This window comes from Anomaloglossus baeobatrachus, chromosome 12 (assembly GCF_048569485.1).
Source record: "Anomaloglossus baeobatrachus isolate aAnoBae1 chromosome 12, aAnoBae1.hap1, whole genome shotgun sequence".
Taxonomy (NCBI): Eukaryota; Metazoa; Chordata; class Amphibia; order Anura; family Aromobatidae; genus Anomaloglossus; species Anomaloglossus baeobatrachus.
This window is the reverse complement of record NC_134364.1, coordinates 134549694-134567235: the sequence shown is the minus strand read 5'-3', so window position 1 is coordinate 134567235 and position 17542 is coordinate 134549694. Positions and strand designations below refer to the sequence as shown.

The 17542-nt window shown below is 48.2% G+C and overlaps 1 protein-coding gene across 3 annotated transcripts in view; it reads left to right on the top strand.

Annotated features, from left to right (window-relative positions):
• The window catches only part of GANC (glucosidase alpha, neutral C), a 594745-nt gene that overhangs the window by 113207 nt on the left and 463996 nt on the right, over nt 1-17542 (top strand). For all 3 annotated transcript variants that reach the window (XM_075331191.1, XM_075331189.1, XM_075331190.1), the window contains 2 exons: nt 140-322; nt 11538-11583. In XM_075331191.1, the coding sequence (XP_075187306.1) occupies nt 140-322; nt 11538-11583 (229 nt within the window). The remainder of the gene's footprint in view (nt 1-139; nt 323-11537; nt 11584-17542) is intronic.

Sequence of the window (17542 nt, the reverse complement as noted above, 5' to 3'; positions counted from 1 at the left end):
GATAACAATCCTTTATTTCAGTGTTATGCCTTTATAAAGTTTGGTGGGTTGTCCACTTGGACTTCAGCTAGACCAATGGAACTAATAGGACACAGTTTTCCTCAAAAACACCTTGGTAATGGCTGCATTATTTTTGTAGGTTGAAAGTCTCCATCCTGGAAAGCAGCGGTTTAGTTCTTGAACATCCGAGTAGCTCATGTAAAATCCATCTCACTGCCAAGCCATTCTCTCTGCTGGTCGTCCAGGATGACGAGGAACTGATGAGCGTTAATTCTCAGGGACTGTTATACTTTGAAAATGCTGTCTCTCCATCCAAAGAAAGGTAGGACATGATGTCTGCTGAGATATTGGCATCTCATCTCATATATAAGCCTATGTACAATGACTTCTGCTAAGACGGGTTTAACACAATCATATAAACACATTTAGGACTAAAAGTTCAGGTTGGGAGACCCAAGCATTGAGGTCAGTATATGAACCGTCACATACGCTTGTGTGAACCCAACATCTCTTATAATTAGCAGATACCTTGGGGAAAACAAGTATTTGATACAATACCGAAGTTGCAAGTTTTTCCACCTACATAGAATGGAGAGGTGGGTACACGTCAACTGTGACAGACAAAATCCAGAAAACAAATCCAGAAAATCACATTGTATTATTCGTTAATAAGTAATTTGCATTTTATTGCATGAAATAAGTATTTCATCACCTACCAACCAGCAAGAATTCTGGCTCTCACGGACGTATTATTTTTCTTTAACCCCTTTACGACTAAGGACATACTGGTACGTACTTGGTCATATCCCCCTGGGTGCCGCGAGCTCCAGTGGCAACCCCGCAGTAACCCCTGCACATGTCTGCTGATCTGACCAACAGCCATGTTCAGTTAACAGGCGCGGGTGGATCAGAGATCCACCCGTGCATGTTAACCCCTTAGATTGCACTGTCAAACACTGACAGTGCGATTTAAAGGGCTGCAGCCGAGATCGCGCTACTCCCCGCCACCATAGTCGGCAAGTTTTTAAAAATATGAAAAAATAAAAAAATAAAAAAAGTTGAAATCACCCCTCTTTTTCCCCAATTACAAATTTTAAAAATATGAAAAAAGAAAAAAAAACAACTAAAAGTTGAAATCACCCCCCTTTTGCCCCAATTAAAAAAATAAATAAATACACATATTTGGTATCACCGCGTTCAGAAATGACAGATCTATCGAAATATCAAAATAATCTGATTATTAGCTTAGCGATAAAAAATTTCAAACCCACAAAATTACTTTTTTGTGGTCACCGCAACATTTTGTTAAAATGCAATACCAGGCAATCAAAACGTAGCATATGCGCAAAAATGGTATAATTAAAAATGGCAGCTAAAGACACAAAAAATAAGCCGCCACTGAGCCCCAAATCCCGAAAAGTGAAAATTCTACGGATGTCGGAAAATGGAAACAAAAGCGCAATTCTTTATCTTTTGGGGACAAATTTCTGAATTTTCTTTTCACCACTTAGATAAAAGTAAAGCTAAACATGTTTGGTATCTACAAACTCGTACTGACCTTTGGAATCACAGCAACACATCAGTTTTACCATATAGTAAACATGATGAATAAAAAAACCCCAAAACATTGTGGAATTTAACTTTTTTCACTATTTCTCCACATTTGGATTTTTGTTCCCAATTTCCAGTGCACTATATGGTAAAATGAATGATGTCATTCAAAAGAACAACTCATCTTGCCAAAAATAATCCCTCATATGGCAATATTGACGTAAAAATACAAAAGTTATTAGTCTTCGTAAAAGAGGAGGAAAACAAAAATGAAAAATGGAAAATCGCCCCGGAATTACTTGCACCTGTTTTAACTCGTTACCTGTATAATAGACACCTGCCCACACACTCAATCAATCACACTCTAACCTCTCTACCATGGCCAAGACCAAAGAGCTGTTTAAGGACACCAGGGACAAAATTGTAGACCTGCACAAGGCTGGGATAGGCTACAGGACAACAGGCAAGCAGATTGGTGAGAAGGCAACAACTGTTAGCGCAATTATTAGAAAATGGAAGAAATACAAGATGACTGTCAGCAGTGTTTGACTGGCTACTGGAGGAACCACCAGTGACACCAGTCCTGGCTGCGATTACCTGGATTGAACTCCGGAGCTCTCATCTGAGCTCCAGTGTGCAGCCTGGACTGAACTCAGGGTTTGCAGGACTGAACCATGAGTACCGACTGATTTCCCGGCGATTGCGGTTCAGTTCATGTCACAGCTGCGGACAGGCCGGGCTGAACTCCAAAGCTCTCACCTGAGCTCTAGAGTTCAGCCCAACTTATCTGCAGCTGTGACATGGGAATCAGTAGGCACTCGCGGTTCAGTCCTAAAATCCCTGAGTTCAGTCCAGGCTGCACTCCGGAGCTCAGGTGAGAGCTCCAGAGTTCAATCCAGGTAATCGCAGCCAGGACTGGTATTAATGGCAGTTCCTCCAGTAGCCAGTTCAATTCTGACTTTCAGTCTTACTTGGTCTGGGACTCCATTTAAGATGTCACCTCGTGGGCTAAGGATGATTCTGAGAAAGGTCAGGAATCAGCTCAGAACTACATGGAGGGGCCTGGTGAATGACTTGAAGAGATCTGGGACAACAGTCTCAAAGATCACCATTAATAACACACTACACCGTCATGTATTAAAATCTTGCAGGACATGCAAAGTCTCCCTGCTCACACCAGCACATGTCCAGGCCCGTTTGATGTTTGGCAGTGACCATCTGGATGATCAATAGAAGGCATTGGAGAAAGTCATGTGGCAAGATGAGACCAAAATAGAACTTTTTGGTATCAGCTACACTCGCCGTATTTGGAGGAAGAATAAGGATGAGTACAACCCCAAGTACACCATCCCAACCGTGAAGCATGGGGGTGGAAACATCATACTTTAGGAATGCTTTACTGCAAAGGGGACAGGACGACTGCACCTTATTGAAGGGAGGATGGATGTTGGCATGTATCATGAGATTTTGACCAACAACCTCCTGCCTTCAGTTAGAGCATTGAAGATGGGACGTGGCTCGGTCTTCCAGCATGACAATGACCAGAAATACATAGCCAGGTCAACTAAGGAACGGCTCCATAAGAAGCATTTTAATGTCATGGAGGGACCTAACCAGTCTCCAGACCTGAAACCAATTTAAAATCTTTGGAGGGAGCTGAAACTTAGTGTTGCCCAGCAACACTCCCGAAACCTGAAAGATCTGGAACAGATTTCTGTGCTATTTTGTTAAATTATTTATTTTTAAATATATAATAATAATAAAAAAAAAATGTGGGGTCCCTTCTAAATTGAATCACCAGTGAAGCTGACAGCTGGGGTCTGGTATTCTCAGGGTGGGAAGGGCCATGTTTATTTGGCCCTTCTCAGCTGAATAGCAGGCCACAGCCTCCCCATCCATTTGATGCGCCAATCCTGGCACTTTGCCTCGGCTCTTCACGATGTCCTGGTGTGGTTGCGAACAGGGTAATGTATGAGGTTGATGCCAGCTGTGAATTGACAGCTGGCATCAAGCTCTGGTATTAGTAGTGGGTGGGAGTCTAGCAGACACCGCCATTATTAACCCAGTAGATTTAAATAGAAAAAAATTTCAAAAAAAATATTTCATTTATAAAAGCACCCCCTGACACTTGCCCTCATTCACCAATTTGGGGGTCACCACAGGTCACAGCGTGTGCTAAATAGCTGTACAAGCTACAGTTAGGTCCAGAAATCTTTGGACAGTGACACAATTTTCGCGAGTTGGGCTCTGCATGCCACCACATTGGATTTGAAATGAAACCTCTACAACAGAATTCAAGTGCAGATTGTAACGTTTAATTTGAAGGTTTGAACAAAAATATCTGATAGAAATTGTAGGAATTGTCACATTTCTTTACAAACACTCCACATTTTAGGAGGTCAAAAGTAATTGGACAAATAAACCAAACCCAAATAAAATATTTTTATTTTCAATATTTTGTTGCGAATCCTTTCGAGGCAATCACTGCCTTAAGTCTGGAACCCATGGACATCACCATGTAATACTATTGTATGTTTTGAGGATTTCGATAGCGTTAGGGCAATGACAGCCAGAGACGAGTTTGTGGTACAAGATGTTTATGATATGTAACCACGGTAGATACACAACGGAAATACACAGTATAACAAACACATGAAAATACCTTTCCAAAACGGAGCGAAGGGGATTCCCGGGGCCACGCACCGGACTCCCCCAGGGAGACCACCAGAGCGAACCCCTATACAGGGACTGTCCGGCAATCAACCCCGGAAGGCCTAAATGCGCCGCAGCCGGGACACAAGGGGCAAGCGGTAAAGTCCAGAAGTGTCCGTACGGGATGAAAGTCCAGAATGGTTATGAACCGGAAGAAACCGGGCAGACGTGCTGACCAAAGACGGCAGACGGAGTCCGGGCACAGTTTGAAGAAACCGGGTGTGGTCCAGAGTCGGTCGGTAGATTTTCAGGAGGATCCAAAGGTAATCAAGTAGCAGCAGCAGCAAAGCAGGAGCACACAGCAAGCAGTATACTCAGGCACTGGACTAGGCTTAGAGGCGGCCTTTTAAGCAGCTGGACAGGACGTAGGGCAACAGAACATAAAACTCCATGTTAACCGAGGGCAAGCTCTTTCAAAAGAGGACTGGAAAACCCGGAAACCTGACATTACTCCCCCCCCCAGAAACGGCCTCAGGACGGGTCAGGGCCCGGCTTGTCCGGGTACCGTCGATGAAACTGAGCGATCTTCCGGGGTGCTCGAATGTTACCCACCGGTTCCCAGGAATCGTCCTCGGGGGCGTACCCCTGCCAACGTACCAGATACTGAAGCCGACGACGATGGAGCCGGGAGTCAATAATGTCCTCAACCACGAACTGCTCCTCGCCGTCGACCATCACAGGCGGAGGAGGAGGCACGACACGACCATGAAACGTATTGGGAGAGACGGATTTGAGGAGAGAAACATGAAAGACCGGGTGTACCTTTAGATGGTGCGGTAACCGCAGCCGACAGGCCACAGGGCTCACGATCCCGGTGATCTTGAACGGACCGATGAATTTTTGTCCCAGCTTCTGCGAAGGGACACCCAATCTCAGGTTCTTGGTGGATAACCATACAGAGTCCCCTACCTTATACATGGGTGCCGGTTTCCGGTGAGCGTCTGCCGACCTCTTGTAACGCTCCTGAGCTGTAGCCACAGTGTCCTTCAGAACCTCCAGATTTTGTCGTAGCTCTGTCAATCTGTCCTCCACCGCAGGCACTGAGACCGCAACCGGTGACCTAGGCAAAATAGTCGGATGGTAACCCAAGTTAGCAAAGAAGGGCGTTACCTTAGTGGAGCTGCTCTGAGTGTTGTTATACGAGAACTCCGCCAACGGAAGCATCTTCAACCAATCGTCCTGCAGATGGCTGACATAACAGCGAAGGTATTGTTCCAGGGTTTAATTGGTCCGTTCGGTTTGCCCATTTGTCTGAGGATGGTATGCAGAAGACAAACAGACATCAATCTGGAGTGCCGTACAAAACCCCTTCCAGAACCTAGACGTGAACTGCACGCCCCGGTCAGAGATGATCTCGTCTGGTACCCCATGCAATCGGAATACGTTCTGGATAACCAGATCCACTGTCTCTGCGGCTGAGGGAAGACCGGCACACGGAATAAAGTGAGCAGCTTTAGTCAACCGATCCACCACCACTAAAATGGTATTGTGACCGTCTGAGACGGGCAACTCCACAATAAAATCCATTGAGATAGACCCCCAAGGGCGAGATGGCACGGGTAACGGTTGGAGGAGTCCTGTAGGAGCCACACGAGGGACCTTGCACCGGGCACAAACCACACATGAGTGGACATAGTCCTTTACGTCCTTTAAACAGGTAGGCCACCAGAAAAAACGGTTCAGAAATTCCTGCGTCTTCTGTACCCCCCTATGACCAGCCAACACGGAGTCATGGACCAACTTGAGAACCCGAAGTCTTACGGCCTCCGGGACATAAATGCGTTGCTCTCTCAACCACACACCATTCCGAAGAACAAGAGTTACATCATTCGGGGGGGCAGCAAGAAATACGTCACCATCATAGGCCAGCTTGATGTCCTTCCACAAGTCCTGGTCCTGGATTACTCCAACGAAATTGGCATCCGATAACACGGTCTGAGACGGGGTTCCAGGCACGGAGTCCACGGCGTGGATTCGGGACAAGGCATCGGCTTTCCCATTACGTGAACCTGGACGGTATGTAACGACAAAATTGAACTGGTTAAGGAATAGGCTCCAACGGGCTTGCCGTGGAGACAGGCACCTGGCAGACTTAAGAAATTCCAGATTACGATGATCTGTGAGTACTATCACTTGCTGCGCGGCTCCCTGTAAGTGGTGTCTCCATTCCTTGAAAGCGGAAATAATCGCTAACAATTCTTTGTCCGCAATGTCATAGTTCCTTTCTGCAGGGGACAACCGGCGGGAAAACAAGGCACACGGATGTAAGAGACTCTTGTCCCCAGTCCTTTGAGAAAGGATGGCCCCTAATGCGTAGTCGGAAGCGTCGACTTCCACGATAAAGGGAAGTGCGGGATTCGGATGTACCAATATAGGCGCTGAGGTAAAACAAACCTTGAGACGATGGAAGGCTTCCTGGGCCTGGGCGGACCACACAAACTTCTGTCCTTTCTTGGTTAACAGAGTGATGGGACGAACGATCTCTGAAAAATTACGGATAAAACGTCGGTAAAAGTTGGCAAAACCGACAAAGCGTTGTACCTCTTTGATGTTTCCCGGTTCCGGCCAGTCTAGAATTGCTTGTATTTTGCCAGACTCCATGTTCAGTCCCTGAGGAGAGATGACATAACCTAAGAATTGTATCTGTGAGCAATGGAATTCGCATTTCTCCAGTTTGATGTACAGGTGGTTTTCCCTCAGCCGGGTAAGTACGGTCTTGACGTGCTCCTGGTGTTCCTGTAGGGAATCAGAAAAGATTAGGATATCGTCCAGATAAATCACCATGAATTGGTCCATGATATCCCTAAAAATATCGTTAACTAGATGTTGGAAAGCCGCGGGAGCGTTACAAAGTCCAAAAGGCATCACTAGGTACTCAAAATGTCCATACCGACATCGGAACGCGGTCTTCCACTCGTCTCCGGGACGTATGCGGAGTAGATTGTATGCCCCACGGAGGTCCAATTTGGTGAATATTTTTGCCTGTTGGACCCTCTCCAATAGCTCAGGAATCAATGGTAACGGATACCGGTTCCGGATGGTTATTTTATTCAGTTCCCGGTAGTCAATACAGGGTCTTAGAGTCCCCTCTTTCTTTTTCACAAAAAAGATGGGTGCCCCTGCTGGTGAGGTAGACGGACGAATAAATCCCTTAGCTAGACTTTCATCAATGTAGTTTTTTAGTGCTTCTAGCTCAGGTGCCGCCAACGGGTAGACATGACCAAACGGGATCTCCGCCCCTGGGAGTAAGTCTATGGGGCAATCATACGGTCTATGCGGGGGAAGCCGATCGGCTTTTCTTTTGTCGCATATGTCCGCAAAGTCGTTATACACCGGGGGTAGAACAGGTACCTGTACAGTGCCCTCCGCATTCGGTGTTACTGGAACCGGAACAGTTGGACTAATGGTCGGAATACTCTGCGGTGGGAAGGATATAGTTTCCCAATCGATGACCGGATTTGTAGACCGTAGCCACGGAATACCTAAAATAATCGGAAAATGAGGAGAAGAAATTAGCATGAAAACAAGGGTCTCCTGCTGACCTGGCTTCATGACGCATTCTAGCGGTACGGTTTCCCGATCAACTGGTCCAGAGATTAACGGAGATCCGTCTACCGTCTCCATGGTAACCGGTGAGGCTCTTTGCTGAGTCCGGATACCGTGTTTCCTGGCAAAAGAGGAGTCCATGAAATTTCCCCCTGCCCCAGAATCTATCATTGCAGAGGTAGGTATTAGCTGTCCCTCCCACCGGATCTGAATGGGGAGCGAGCAATGGGTATATTTCCCTTCCGAGTCCTTCGGTGAGGTTGACATTACAGTCAAGGGAAATACCGCATCCAAGTGTCCACTTGCCTCAGAGATATCGGACTCTGCGTCCGTGTTGTCACACTCTGCCATGGCTGCCAATACCTTATTTGGGCGATTCGGACGTTTCGGGCAGTCGATCAAGAAATGGTCCGATTGACCGCAATAGAAACACAAACGCTCACGGAGCCGGTGTTCGCGACGTTCATTGGTCTCTCGCTTTTGCAGAGAGTCCACTTGCATAGGAACGTCCTCGGCCTCCCGTGGCGTCCTGAGAGCGGGTTCTCTGGAAGGAAATGCAAAGTTGTTTACACGGTTTACAGCTGCCCATTTTTCCTGTCTACGTTCCGTCAAGCGGGTATCAATACGCACACAGTGCTGGAGAAACAGTTCAAAATCCCCTGGAGATTCAGAACGAGCTAACTCGTCCTTGATGGTACCGGACAACCCCTTTCTGAAAACAGACAATAATGCATTGTTTCCCCAGTCGGTGTCTACCACTAACCTCTTAAATTCAGTGGCGTATTCAACTACAGAACGCTTTCCCTGACGTAAGGAAAGGAGAGCCGATTCAGCGGTAGCACGGCGATTCGGATCATCAAACATCTGCGCCATTGCGGTCAGAAAATCTAGGTGATTTAAACGGATGTCCCGGTTCTCTATCATAGGATTAGCCCAAGCCAGTGCTCGTGAGGTTAATAACATAATTATACATAACACTTTGGACCGGTCAGAACGGTAATAATCGGCATGTACATCAAAAAACAGTATACATTGGTTCACAAATCCACGAAACTGACTACGGTCACCATTGAAACGGAATGGGGGTAACCTAGGCATACCGGCAGCTGATACGGACGTAGTGGGGCCGGCTTCCTGAGCCTCTACTCTGACTTGCAAGTCCTGTATAGCCGGACCCAGTACCTGGTGATCATGGCCCAGCTGTGCCTCCACATCTCTAAGTTTAGTCTGCACCACCTCCATCTCCTGCTGCAAGGAGTTAATCATAGAAAAGAGCTGATCTACTCCTCGTGTCTCAGTCATTGCCCCAGCGAAATCCTCTTATGGCCTGAGTATAATGTAATACTATTGTATGTTTTGAGGATTTCGATAGCGTTAGGGCAATGACAGCCAGAGACGAGTTTGTGGTACAAGATGTTTATGATATGTAACCACGGTAGATACACAACGGAAATACACAGTATAACAAACACATGAAAATACCTTTCCGAAACGGAGCGAAGGGGATTCCCGGGGCCACGCACCGGACTCCCCCAGGGAGACCACCAGAGCGAACCCCTATACAGGGACTGTCCGGCAATCAACCCCGGAAGGCCTAAATGCGCCGCAGCCGGGACACAAGGGGCAAGCGGTAAAGTCCAGAAGTGTCCGTACGGGATGAAAGTCCAGAATGGTTATGAACCGGAAGAAACCGGGCAGACGTGCTGACCAAAGACGGCAGACGGAGTCCGGGCACAGTTTGAAGAAACCGGGTGTGGTCCAGAGTCGGTCGGTAGATTTTCAGGAGGATCCAAAGGTAATCAAGTAGCAGCAGCAGCAAAGCAGGAGCACACAGCAAGCAGTATACTCAGGCACTGGACTAGGCTTAGAGGCGGCCTTTTAAGCAGCTGGACAGGAAGTAGGGCAACAGAACATAAAACTCCATGTTAACCGAGGGCAAGCTCTTTCAAAAGAGGACTGGAAAACCCGGAAACCTGACACACCAAATGCTGGGTTTCCTCCTCCTTAATGCTTTGCCAGACCTTTACAGCCGCAGCCTTCAGGTCTTGCTTGTTTGTGGGTCTTTCCGTCTTAAGTCTGGAGTTGAGCAAGTGAAATGCATGCTCAATTGGGTTAAGATCTGGTGATTGACTTGGCCATTGCAGAATGTTCCACTTTTTTGCACTCATGAACTCCTGGGTAGCTTTGGCTGTATGCTTGAGGTCATTGTCCATCTGTACTATGAAGCGCCGTCCGATCAACTTTGCGGCATTTGGCTGAATCTGGGCTGAAAGTATATCCCGGTACACTTCAGAATTCATCCGGCTACTCTTGTCTGCTGTTATGTCATCAATAAACACAAGTGACCCAGTGCCATTGAAAGCCATGCATGCCCATGCCATCACGTTGCCTCCACCATGTTTTACAGAGGATGTGGTGTGCCTTGGATCATGTGCCGTTCCCTTTCTTCTCCAAACTTTTTTCTTCCCATCATTCTGGTACAGGTTGATCTTGGTCTCATCTGTCCATAGAATACTTTTCCAGAACTGAGCTGGCTTCATGAGGTGTTTTTCAGCAAATGTAACTCTGGCCTGTCTATTTTTGGAATTGATGAATGGTTTGCATCTAGATGTGAACCCTTTGTATTTACTTTCATGGAGTCTTCTCTTTACTGTTGACTTAGAGACAGATACACCTACTTCACTGAGAGTGTTCTGGACTTCAGTTGATGTTGTGAACGGGTTCTTCTTCACCAAAGAAAGTATGCGGCGATCATCCACCACTGTTGTCATCCGTGGACGCCCAGGCCTTTTTGAGTTCCCAAGCTCACCAGTCAATTCCTTTTTTCTCAGAATGTACCCGACTGTTGATTTTGCTACTCCAAGCATGTCTGCTATCTCTCTGATGGATTTTTTCTTTTTTTTCAGCCTCAGGATGTTCTGCTTCACCTCAATTGAGAGTTCCTTAGACCGCATGTTGTCTGGTCACAGCAACAGCTTCCAATTGCAAAACCACACACCTGTAATCAACCCCAGACCTTTTAACTACTTCATTGATTACAGGTTAACGAGGGAGACGCCTTCAGAGTTAATTGCAGCCCTTGGAGTCCCTTGTCCAATTACTTTTGGTCCCTTGAAAAAGAGGATGCATTATAGAGCTATGCATTACAGAGCTATGATTCCTAAACCCTTTCTCCGATTTGGATGTGAAAACTCTCATATTGCAGCTGGGAGTGTGCACTTTCAGCCCATATTATATATAGAATTGTATTTCTGAACATGTTTTTGTAAACAGCTAAAATAACAAAACTTGTGTCACTGTCCAAATATTTCTGGACCTAACTGTATCTATCTGTCTGTTTAACTCTATCATTTATCGATCTTTGAACATCTTAACCCATTTAGTTCAGTACATGTCACACGTAAGTCACATGGATGCTATCCTTGTGATGTCCGTATTTGACTTGTGCTGCTGGGAAAAAAAACAGACTTGTCTCCATGTGAGTGACATGACACCACGTCTGTATGAAAACACTGAGGTGTAAAGAATCCTTACTGATTTTAATTAGTATGCTTGTGAACGTGTCTGTGGTACGTGTGAGAACGGACACCACATGTACTGGGAACATGGAGGTGTGAAGGAGGCCTTATACAGAGATTCAGAGCACCAGAATCTGCCCCTCTAATGAAACATATGGCTTTAATGTTATTTTTAAATCATTTTTTATACTGTTGAATTTCTTCTTACAGTCACCTGCCAGCCACTAACTCTGCAGAAGAAATGGCTTCATCTGAGGTAAAGACCTAGTAAATAACATTTTTACGCATGAGGATCAGGGTTTTTATAATATAGTGATACAATATAAAGGCATTTTCCAGATTTCATGACAACCTGTTCTCCACGGTTTCCATTTCTAAGCAATAATGTTTTGTTTTAGTATTTTGTTATGTTCTAGGCCAGTATCTGCTTTGGCAGTGTCCCAACCCCGGCCGGATCATGTCAAGGGTTAACTTCCCTCTGCCTCGTTCCTGTTCCCAGGATGCTATATTTGGCCACTCCTCCCTTTGTGCATTGCCAGTTATAGTCTATGCCTTTGGCGTGTGTAGCTGGCTCTGTTGAGTTCCTGATCTGTCCTACCGCATTCCTCTGATTTCCTACCTGTGTCTATATACCTCCTCCCAGCCGTCCCTCCTACCTTATCTCCTTGTGTACTTTGACTCCATGGTATCGACTTACGCTCTGGCCCCGACCTGATTCTGTCTCTCCCCTCTGACACCTCCGTTACTGACAGGTTCTTGACCTCGTTACTTGTTTTTGACTATGTATTTGATTACATCTCTGTACTTTGTTTGAGGCCTGAAACACACATCCGTGAAACACGTGCGTGTTTGGTCCGTTTCCGTATATACCGGAGACACGGCCAAACGTGCACCAATGTTATTTAATGTTTGAGGACACATGTGCGTTTTTCATTAAGGTCCGTGTGCGTGCTACGTTTGTGTCTCCGTTTTGCACGGAAGCATGTCCGTTTTCAGCACACAACACGCAGCACGGACCCAATGAAAGTCAATGGGTCTGTGCGCACGTCCAAATGACACGGACGCATCTCTGTTTGCTCCCTGTACGTTTTGTGCTTATTTCATGTGATGTCAGTCTTTTTTCTTTTTCTGTTTCGTTCTCTCCCTCAGTCCGTTGGTCGGTCGGTCGGTCTCTCTCTATGTCGGTCGGTCGGTCTCTCTGTCTTATCTGTCCCTCTATCGGTCAGTTCCCCCCCTCTCTCATACTTACCGTTCCCCGATCTCCGGCGCTGCACGGCTGTTCTCTAAACTCCGACGGCTTTTCCTCTTTTGAAAAAGCCGGCCGCTCATTAATCAATCTCGTATTCCCTGCTTTCCCCGCCCATCGGCAAATATGATTGGTTGCAGTGAGAAACGCCCACACACTGAGTGACAGCTGTCTAACTGCAACCAATCACAGCCGCCGGTGGGCGTGTCACTATGGAACAGAGAAATAAATAAATAAATAATTAAAAAAAACGGCGTGCGGTCCCCCCTATTTTAATACCAGCCAGATAAAGCCATACGGCTGTAGGCTGGTATTCTCAGGATGAGGAGCCCCCCAGCCTAACAATATCAGCCAGCAGACGCCCCCAGAATTGCCGCATACATTATATGCGACAGTTCTGGGACTGTACCCGGCTCGTCCTGATTTGCCCTGGTGCGTTGGCAATCGGGGTAATAAGGAGTTAATGGCAGCCCATAGCTGCCACTAAATCCTAGATTAATCATGTCAGGCGTCTCCCCGAGATACCTTCCATGATTAATCGGTAAGTTTCAGTTAAAAAACAGACACACCCGAAAAATCCTTTATTAGAAATAAAAAACACTAACAAATTCCCTCCATTACCAATTTATTAACCCCAACAAAGCCCTCCATGTCCGGCGTAATTCACGGACCTCCAGCGTCGCATCCAGCGCTGCTGCATGAAGGTGACAGGAGCAGCAGAATACACCGCCGCTCCTGTCAGCTCCACGCAACAAATGAGGTGAGTAGCGCGATCAGCTGCTGTCAGTCACGTAACTCACGGCCACCGCTGGATCCAGCGGTGGCCGTGGGTTACCTCACTAACAGCTCAGCTGATCGCGCTACATGCGTTTTTTTTAAATTACTTATTTATTTTACTGCACAGTATAGACATGCCCACCGGCGGCTGTGATTGGGTGCAGTGACACAGCTGTCACTCAGCGTGGTGGGCGTGTGTGACTGCAACCAATCACAGGCGCCTGTGGGCGGGGAAAGCAGGGAATACGAGATTGATTAATGAGTGGCCGGCTTTTTCAAAATAGTAAAAGCCACCGGAGTTTTTATAACAGCCGTGCAGCGCCGCGCCGGAGATCGGGGAACGGTAAGTATGAGAGAGGGCTGCTCAATTCAGTCACTCAGGTGATTAGCGGTCACCGGTGAGTCCTTCACGGGTGACCGCTAATCAGTATGCGACAAACAGACAGAGCCGCGGCATGACAATGAAGTCGGGTGAAGTTCACCCGAGTTCATTCTCATCGCGCAACTCTGTATGCTGTCAACCGACATGTATCAACGACATTGTGCATCACACACACACACGGAACATTTCACACGGGCAACACACACACATGTCAGTTATTTCACTCATGCACACACGGACATTCCACACGCACATACGGCTAGCATACGGGATACACACGCAGGCCACACATACCATAAAAACGGACCTAAAAAACAAAAAACGGACCCGAAAAACGGCCCGTTTTACACAGACATGGTTTTAACGGATGTGTGTTGGAGGCCTGATGTGCACTATCTGTCCCGGCTTGTCTGACTATTCTATTGCCACCTTGTGGTGACGTCACTGTACTACTCCTGGGCAGGTTAATTCTGCTCTGTCTCCACTCTGCTGCCATGCAGTTGGGTTTGTGTTTCACTTCCTCAGAACATTCAGTAGTAGAGTGTGACATATTTGCTAAGGAAATGATTATATGGAGATATAGTACAGTTTAATGTATGTGATGTGTCCTCTTATTGCACATTCATTGTAATACACAACTTTCAACTATTCACTTAAAATATTTCTGCAATAAATCTGCTGGATTTACACATACAGTACGGCAGAGGTCCTACCTGAGGCTCAGGACACACATATGGCTCATTGGCTTGTAATGCATGTCTGATACTGTCTGCCAGCTTGGTGCATTAGCTCCAGGTCTAGCAGTTATGAAGGGCAGGTCTCCGGATGGTGACTTTTGGGAGTAGCCCCACACTGGAGAGCAGATCTGAATGCACATATACTGGCATTGGTGGTTTGGAAATAAATGATATATGCTTGGCTGGAGCCAGGATGATACTGCCTGGGCTGGAGGTGCCTGAAGCTGAATGTGACAGTGTGGTGGGAGATGCGAGAATACTGAGCAGGGTCTAAGGTGGGAACCCCAAGATGAAAATACACTTACACAGTGTGATTTCTGTAGAGAAGCTTTGGCTATTATTATACCAGTAATAATGGCTTTGAGTGTCAATACCAAAAAGGGGGAGCTGGATGTCAGCACACAGGGGTCTGGATATGGCTCGCGAACCTCATATAGAACTGAGTGGCTCTTAAGGTCAGAAAGGTTGTTGACCACTGCCCTGAGGGGTACTGCTTACAGTATGTGACAGGTAGGTCTTCATAACATGGCATCTTTAATTTTAAGAAGACCAAGGTGTCGATTCATCAAAGCTTTTATACCAGCCGTAAAATGCTTTAAATGTAATCTTCAATGCGAGCCTGTGAAAAAATGTTGCAACTTTTAACATTGTCATATCACTTTCACCCAGCGAAATGGGTGGAGCAGGGGCGTGACGGGGCGTAGAACGTTCCTTATGCCACAAGTCTTCGTCCAGTCACTGAGGCGCACTCCACTTTGTGCTTTTCCTGATGTAATAAGAGGTATATGTCGCGGGCGGGAAGGGGACGCTGCGCTCATCACGCTCGGGTCCGGCGCTGCTGCTACTGCTCGGTGGCTCGAGCGGTGGGCCAGATCCGGGGACTCGAGCGGCGCTCCTCGCCCGTGAGTGAAAGGGATGGTTTGGTGGGGTTTGGGATGTCGGTTTGTGACGCCACCCACGGTATGCGGTGAGGTTGGGACACCACCGCTGCTCTGTACGGGGATCCCGGGAGCGTTGACAGGGAGCAGCTGGGATGGTTCTCTCCCCTCTGTGGGTAGGGGGAATTTTGGTGGTCCTGGGGCCCGGTGATGTTCACTGGAAGGTAGATGGCGGGGTTTGGCGAGGTGCAAGGTCGCGGGGGCAGCGCGGTGCCAGATGGCACGGTGGTACTCACTCAGCCAGTAACGGCCACGGCTGCGGTGATCACTCCCGGTAGGTTGACGGTGACTGTCTCTCCCTGCACCTTTGTTGTGTTTTCGGCCCCGATGGCTTCCCACCGGTAGCCCGCGACCCCGGCGGTGTGTTTGCCAGAGGAGCCTCTTTTGCCCGCAGGCGCTGGCCCTGGGAACCCTAGCTGTGGCGGTAGCTGTATTTCCCTTCACGGTTGAGCGGTTGCCTTCAGTCGGGTCTTTACTGCTGGGAAACCCCGGAGGTTCCCGTCGCTGACGGATTTGACCGGTTTAACGGCGACTCCAAGCCTGGTCGGGGTCCGTAGGCCTTGCCGGATGGTGCTGGCTTCTCTTCGCTCCCCGATCCGGTACCGACGGGCCACCGCCCATCCCCGGTCCTTATGGTTGTGCGTCAATCGGCCTCTCCTGCAGACGGTCACCACCGTCTGCCAACCTTGCTCTCAGGTGCCCGGGCCACGTACCCGGACACGGTCAGTCTGCTCCAGCTCCTCAACTACTACTTCCACCCTTCACTTTCCCTCACAGAACTTCAACTAACTTGCTTTTCCCGCCTCCAGGGCTGTGAACTCCTCAGTGGGAGGAGCCAACCGCCTGGCTCCATCCCACCTGGTGTTGACATCAGCCCCTGGAGGGAGGCAACAAGGATTTGTGTCTGACTTTGGTGTTCCTAACCAGGGTGTAGGGTGTGTTGTTGCAGTACCTGTGACGTCCTGGCTTCGCCACGGCGCCACATTCCCCCTTGGTTAAACGCAGACCGTCCGCGGGCTGCCCGTCCATCACCGGTTTTATTTTCTTTTAAACTGCAAAAAGTAGAAAACACATAAACATCAAGATATGCATTTCTTTATAAAACTTCCCATAACGGGAGGCACAGTACTTTAACGTTACTAAACGGTAGTCTTTTATTAACGGTAACGGCTTCCGCTCTCCCCCCGCCCAAACAACCTGGCCCTGATGCTGCCCCTAAGAAGTGGGAAGCACCCCTTGCCCCAGTCCAGAACCAAATTGCCCGAGCGGGTACGGTCCCTTTCAGGGGACCCCGCGTCCATGGGGGGGCCCCTGACCCCCGGAGGATTGCCACCGGTTATGGTAGTGGCGGGCCTGGGCCATCCCTTTCCTCCAGGCCCATCCTCCCAAATCAGCCTCTCCGGAGGCGTGAACGGTAAAAGCCAACATTTTTATTTACATGCCACAAGTTTGTGGTTGCCCTGCAAGTTCTCGGGCTTGTCCGTAAGTAGTTCCTTACGCACGGTGCAAAGGGTCCCTATGGGGACAACTTACAGGCAACGGCTGGTTCAACCACAATGCTAATCTGGTCACAGTTCGGTTGATTACTTCCTCTTATCATTCGGTTACATACTTATACATTCTACAACATCACACAACGGTGCTGGTGGTCCCAACGGGGACAACTTGCAGCGGGGAACCGCTGCCATCACTTCGGATCCACCCCACCTGACAGGGGGAGGGGGCTGGGCTGGTGCTTGAGGTCCCTGGCCTCCTCTTAGCCTAGCGTCCAGGGCAAACCAGCCCCTCTCCCCGCAGTGCCGGGTATAGGTGACAAGGTCGCCGGGGAACAGGTTGCGGCCCGGGTGGTCCTCCGGCAGGTGGTCATTCACATCCATTCGGGCCACAAAAACTTCGGCCTCCAGGCCCGGTTCGAAGATGAAGCCGTACCCTCTATGGACATTGAATCTCCTCACTTGCCCCTCATATCTTGGGCCCCGTACTCGGTAGGTGGCTCTGCGGAGGTTTTCTTTTTCTCTAATAGTGCGGGCTACCAACTCTGCCTTCCTCTTCTCCCTCTCCGCAATTTCCTGGCCCAGCGGGGTCGACTCCCTGTCCCAGTAAGGGGCTATTGCGGGCCCCTGCGCATGGGTCGG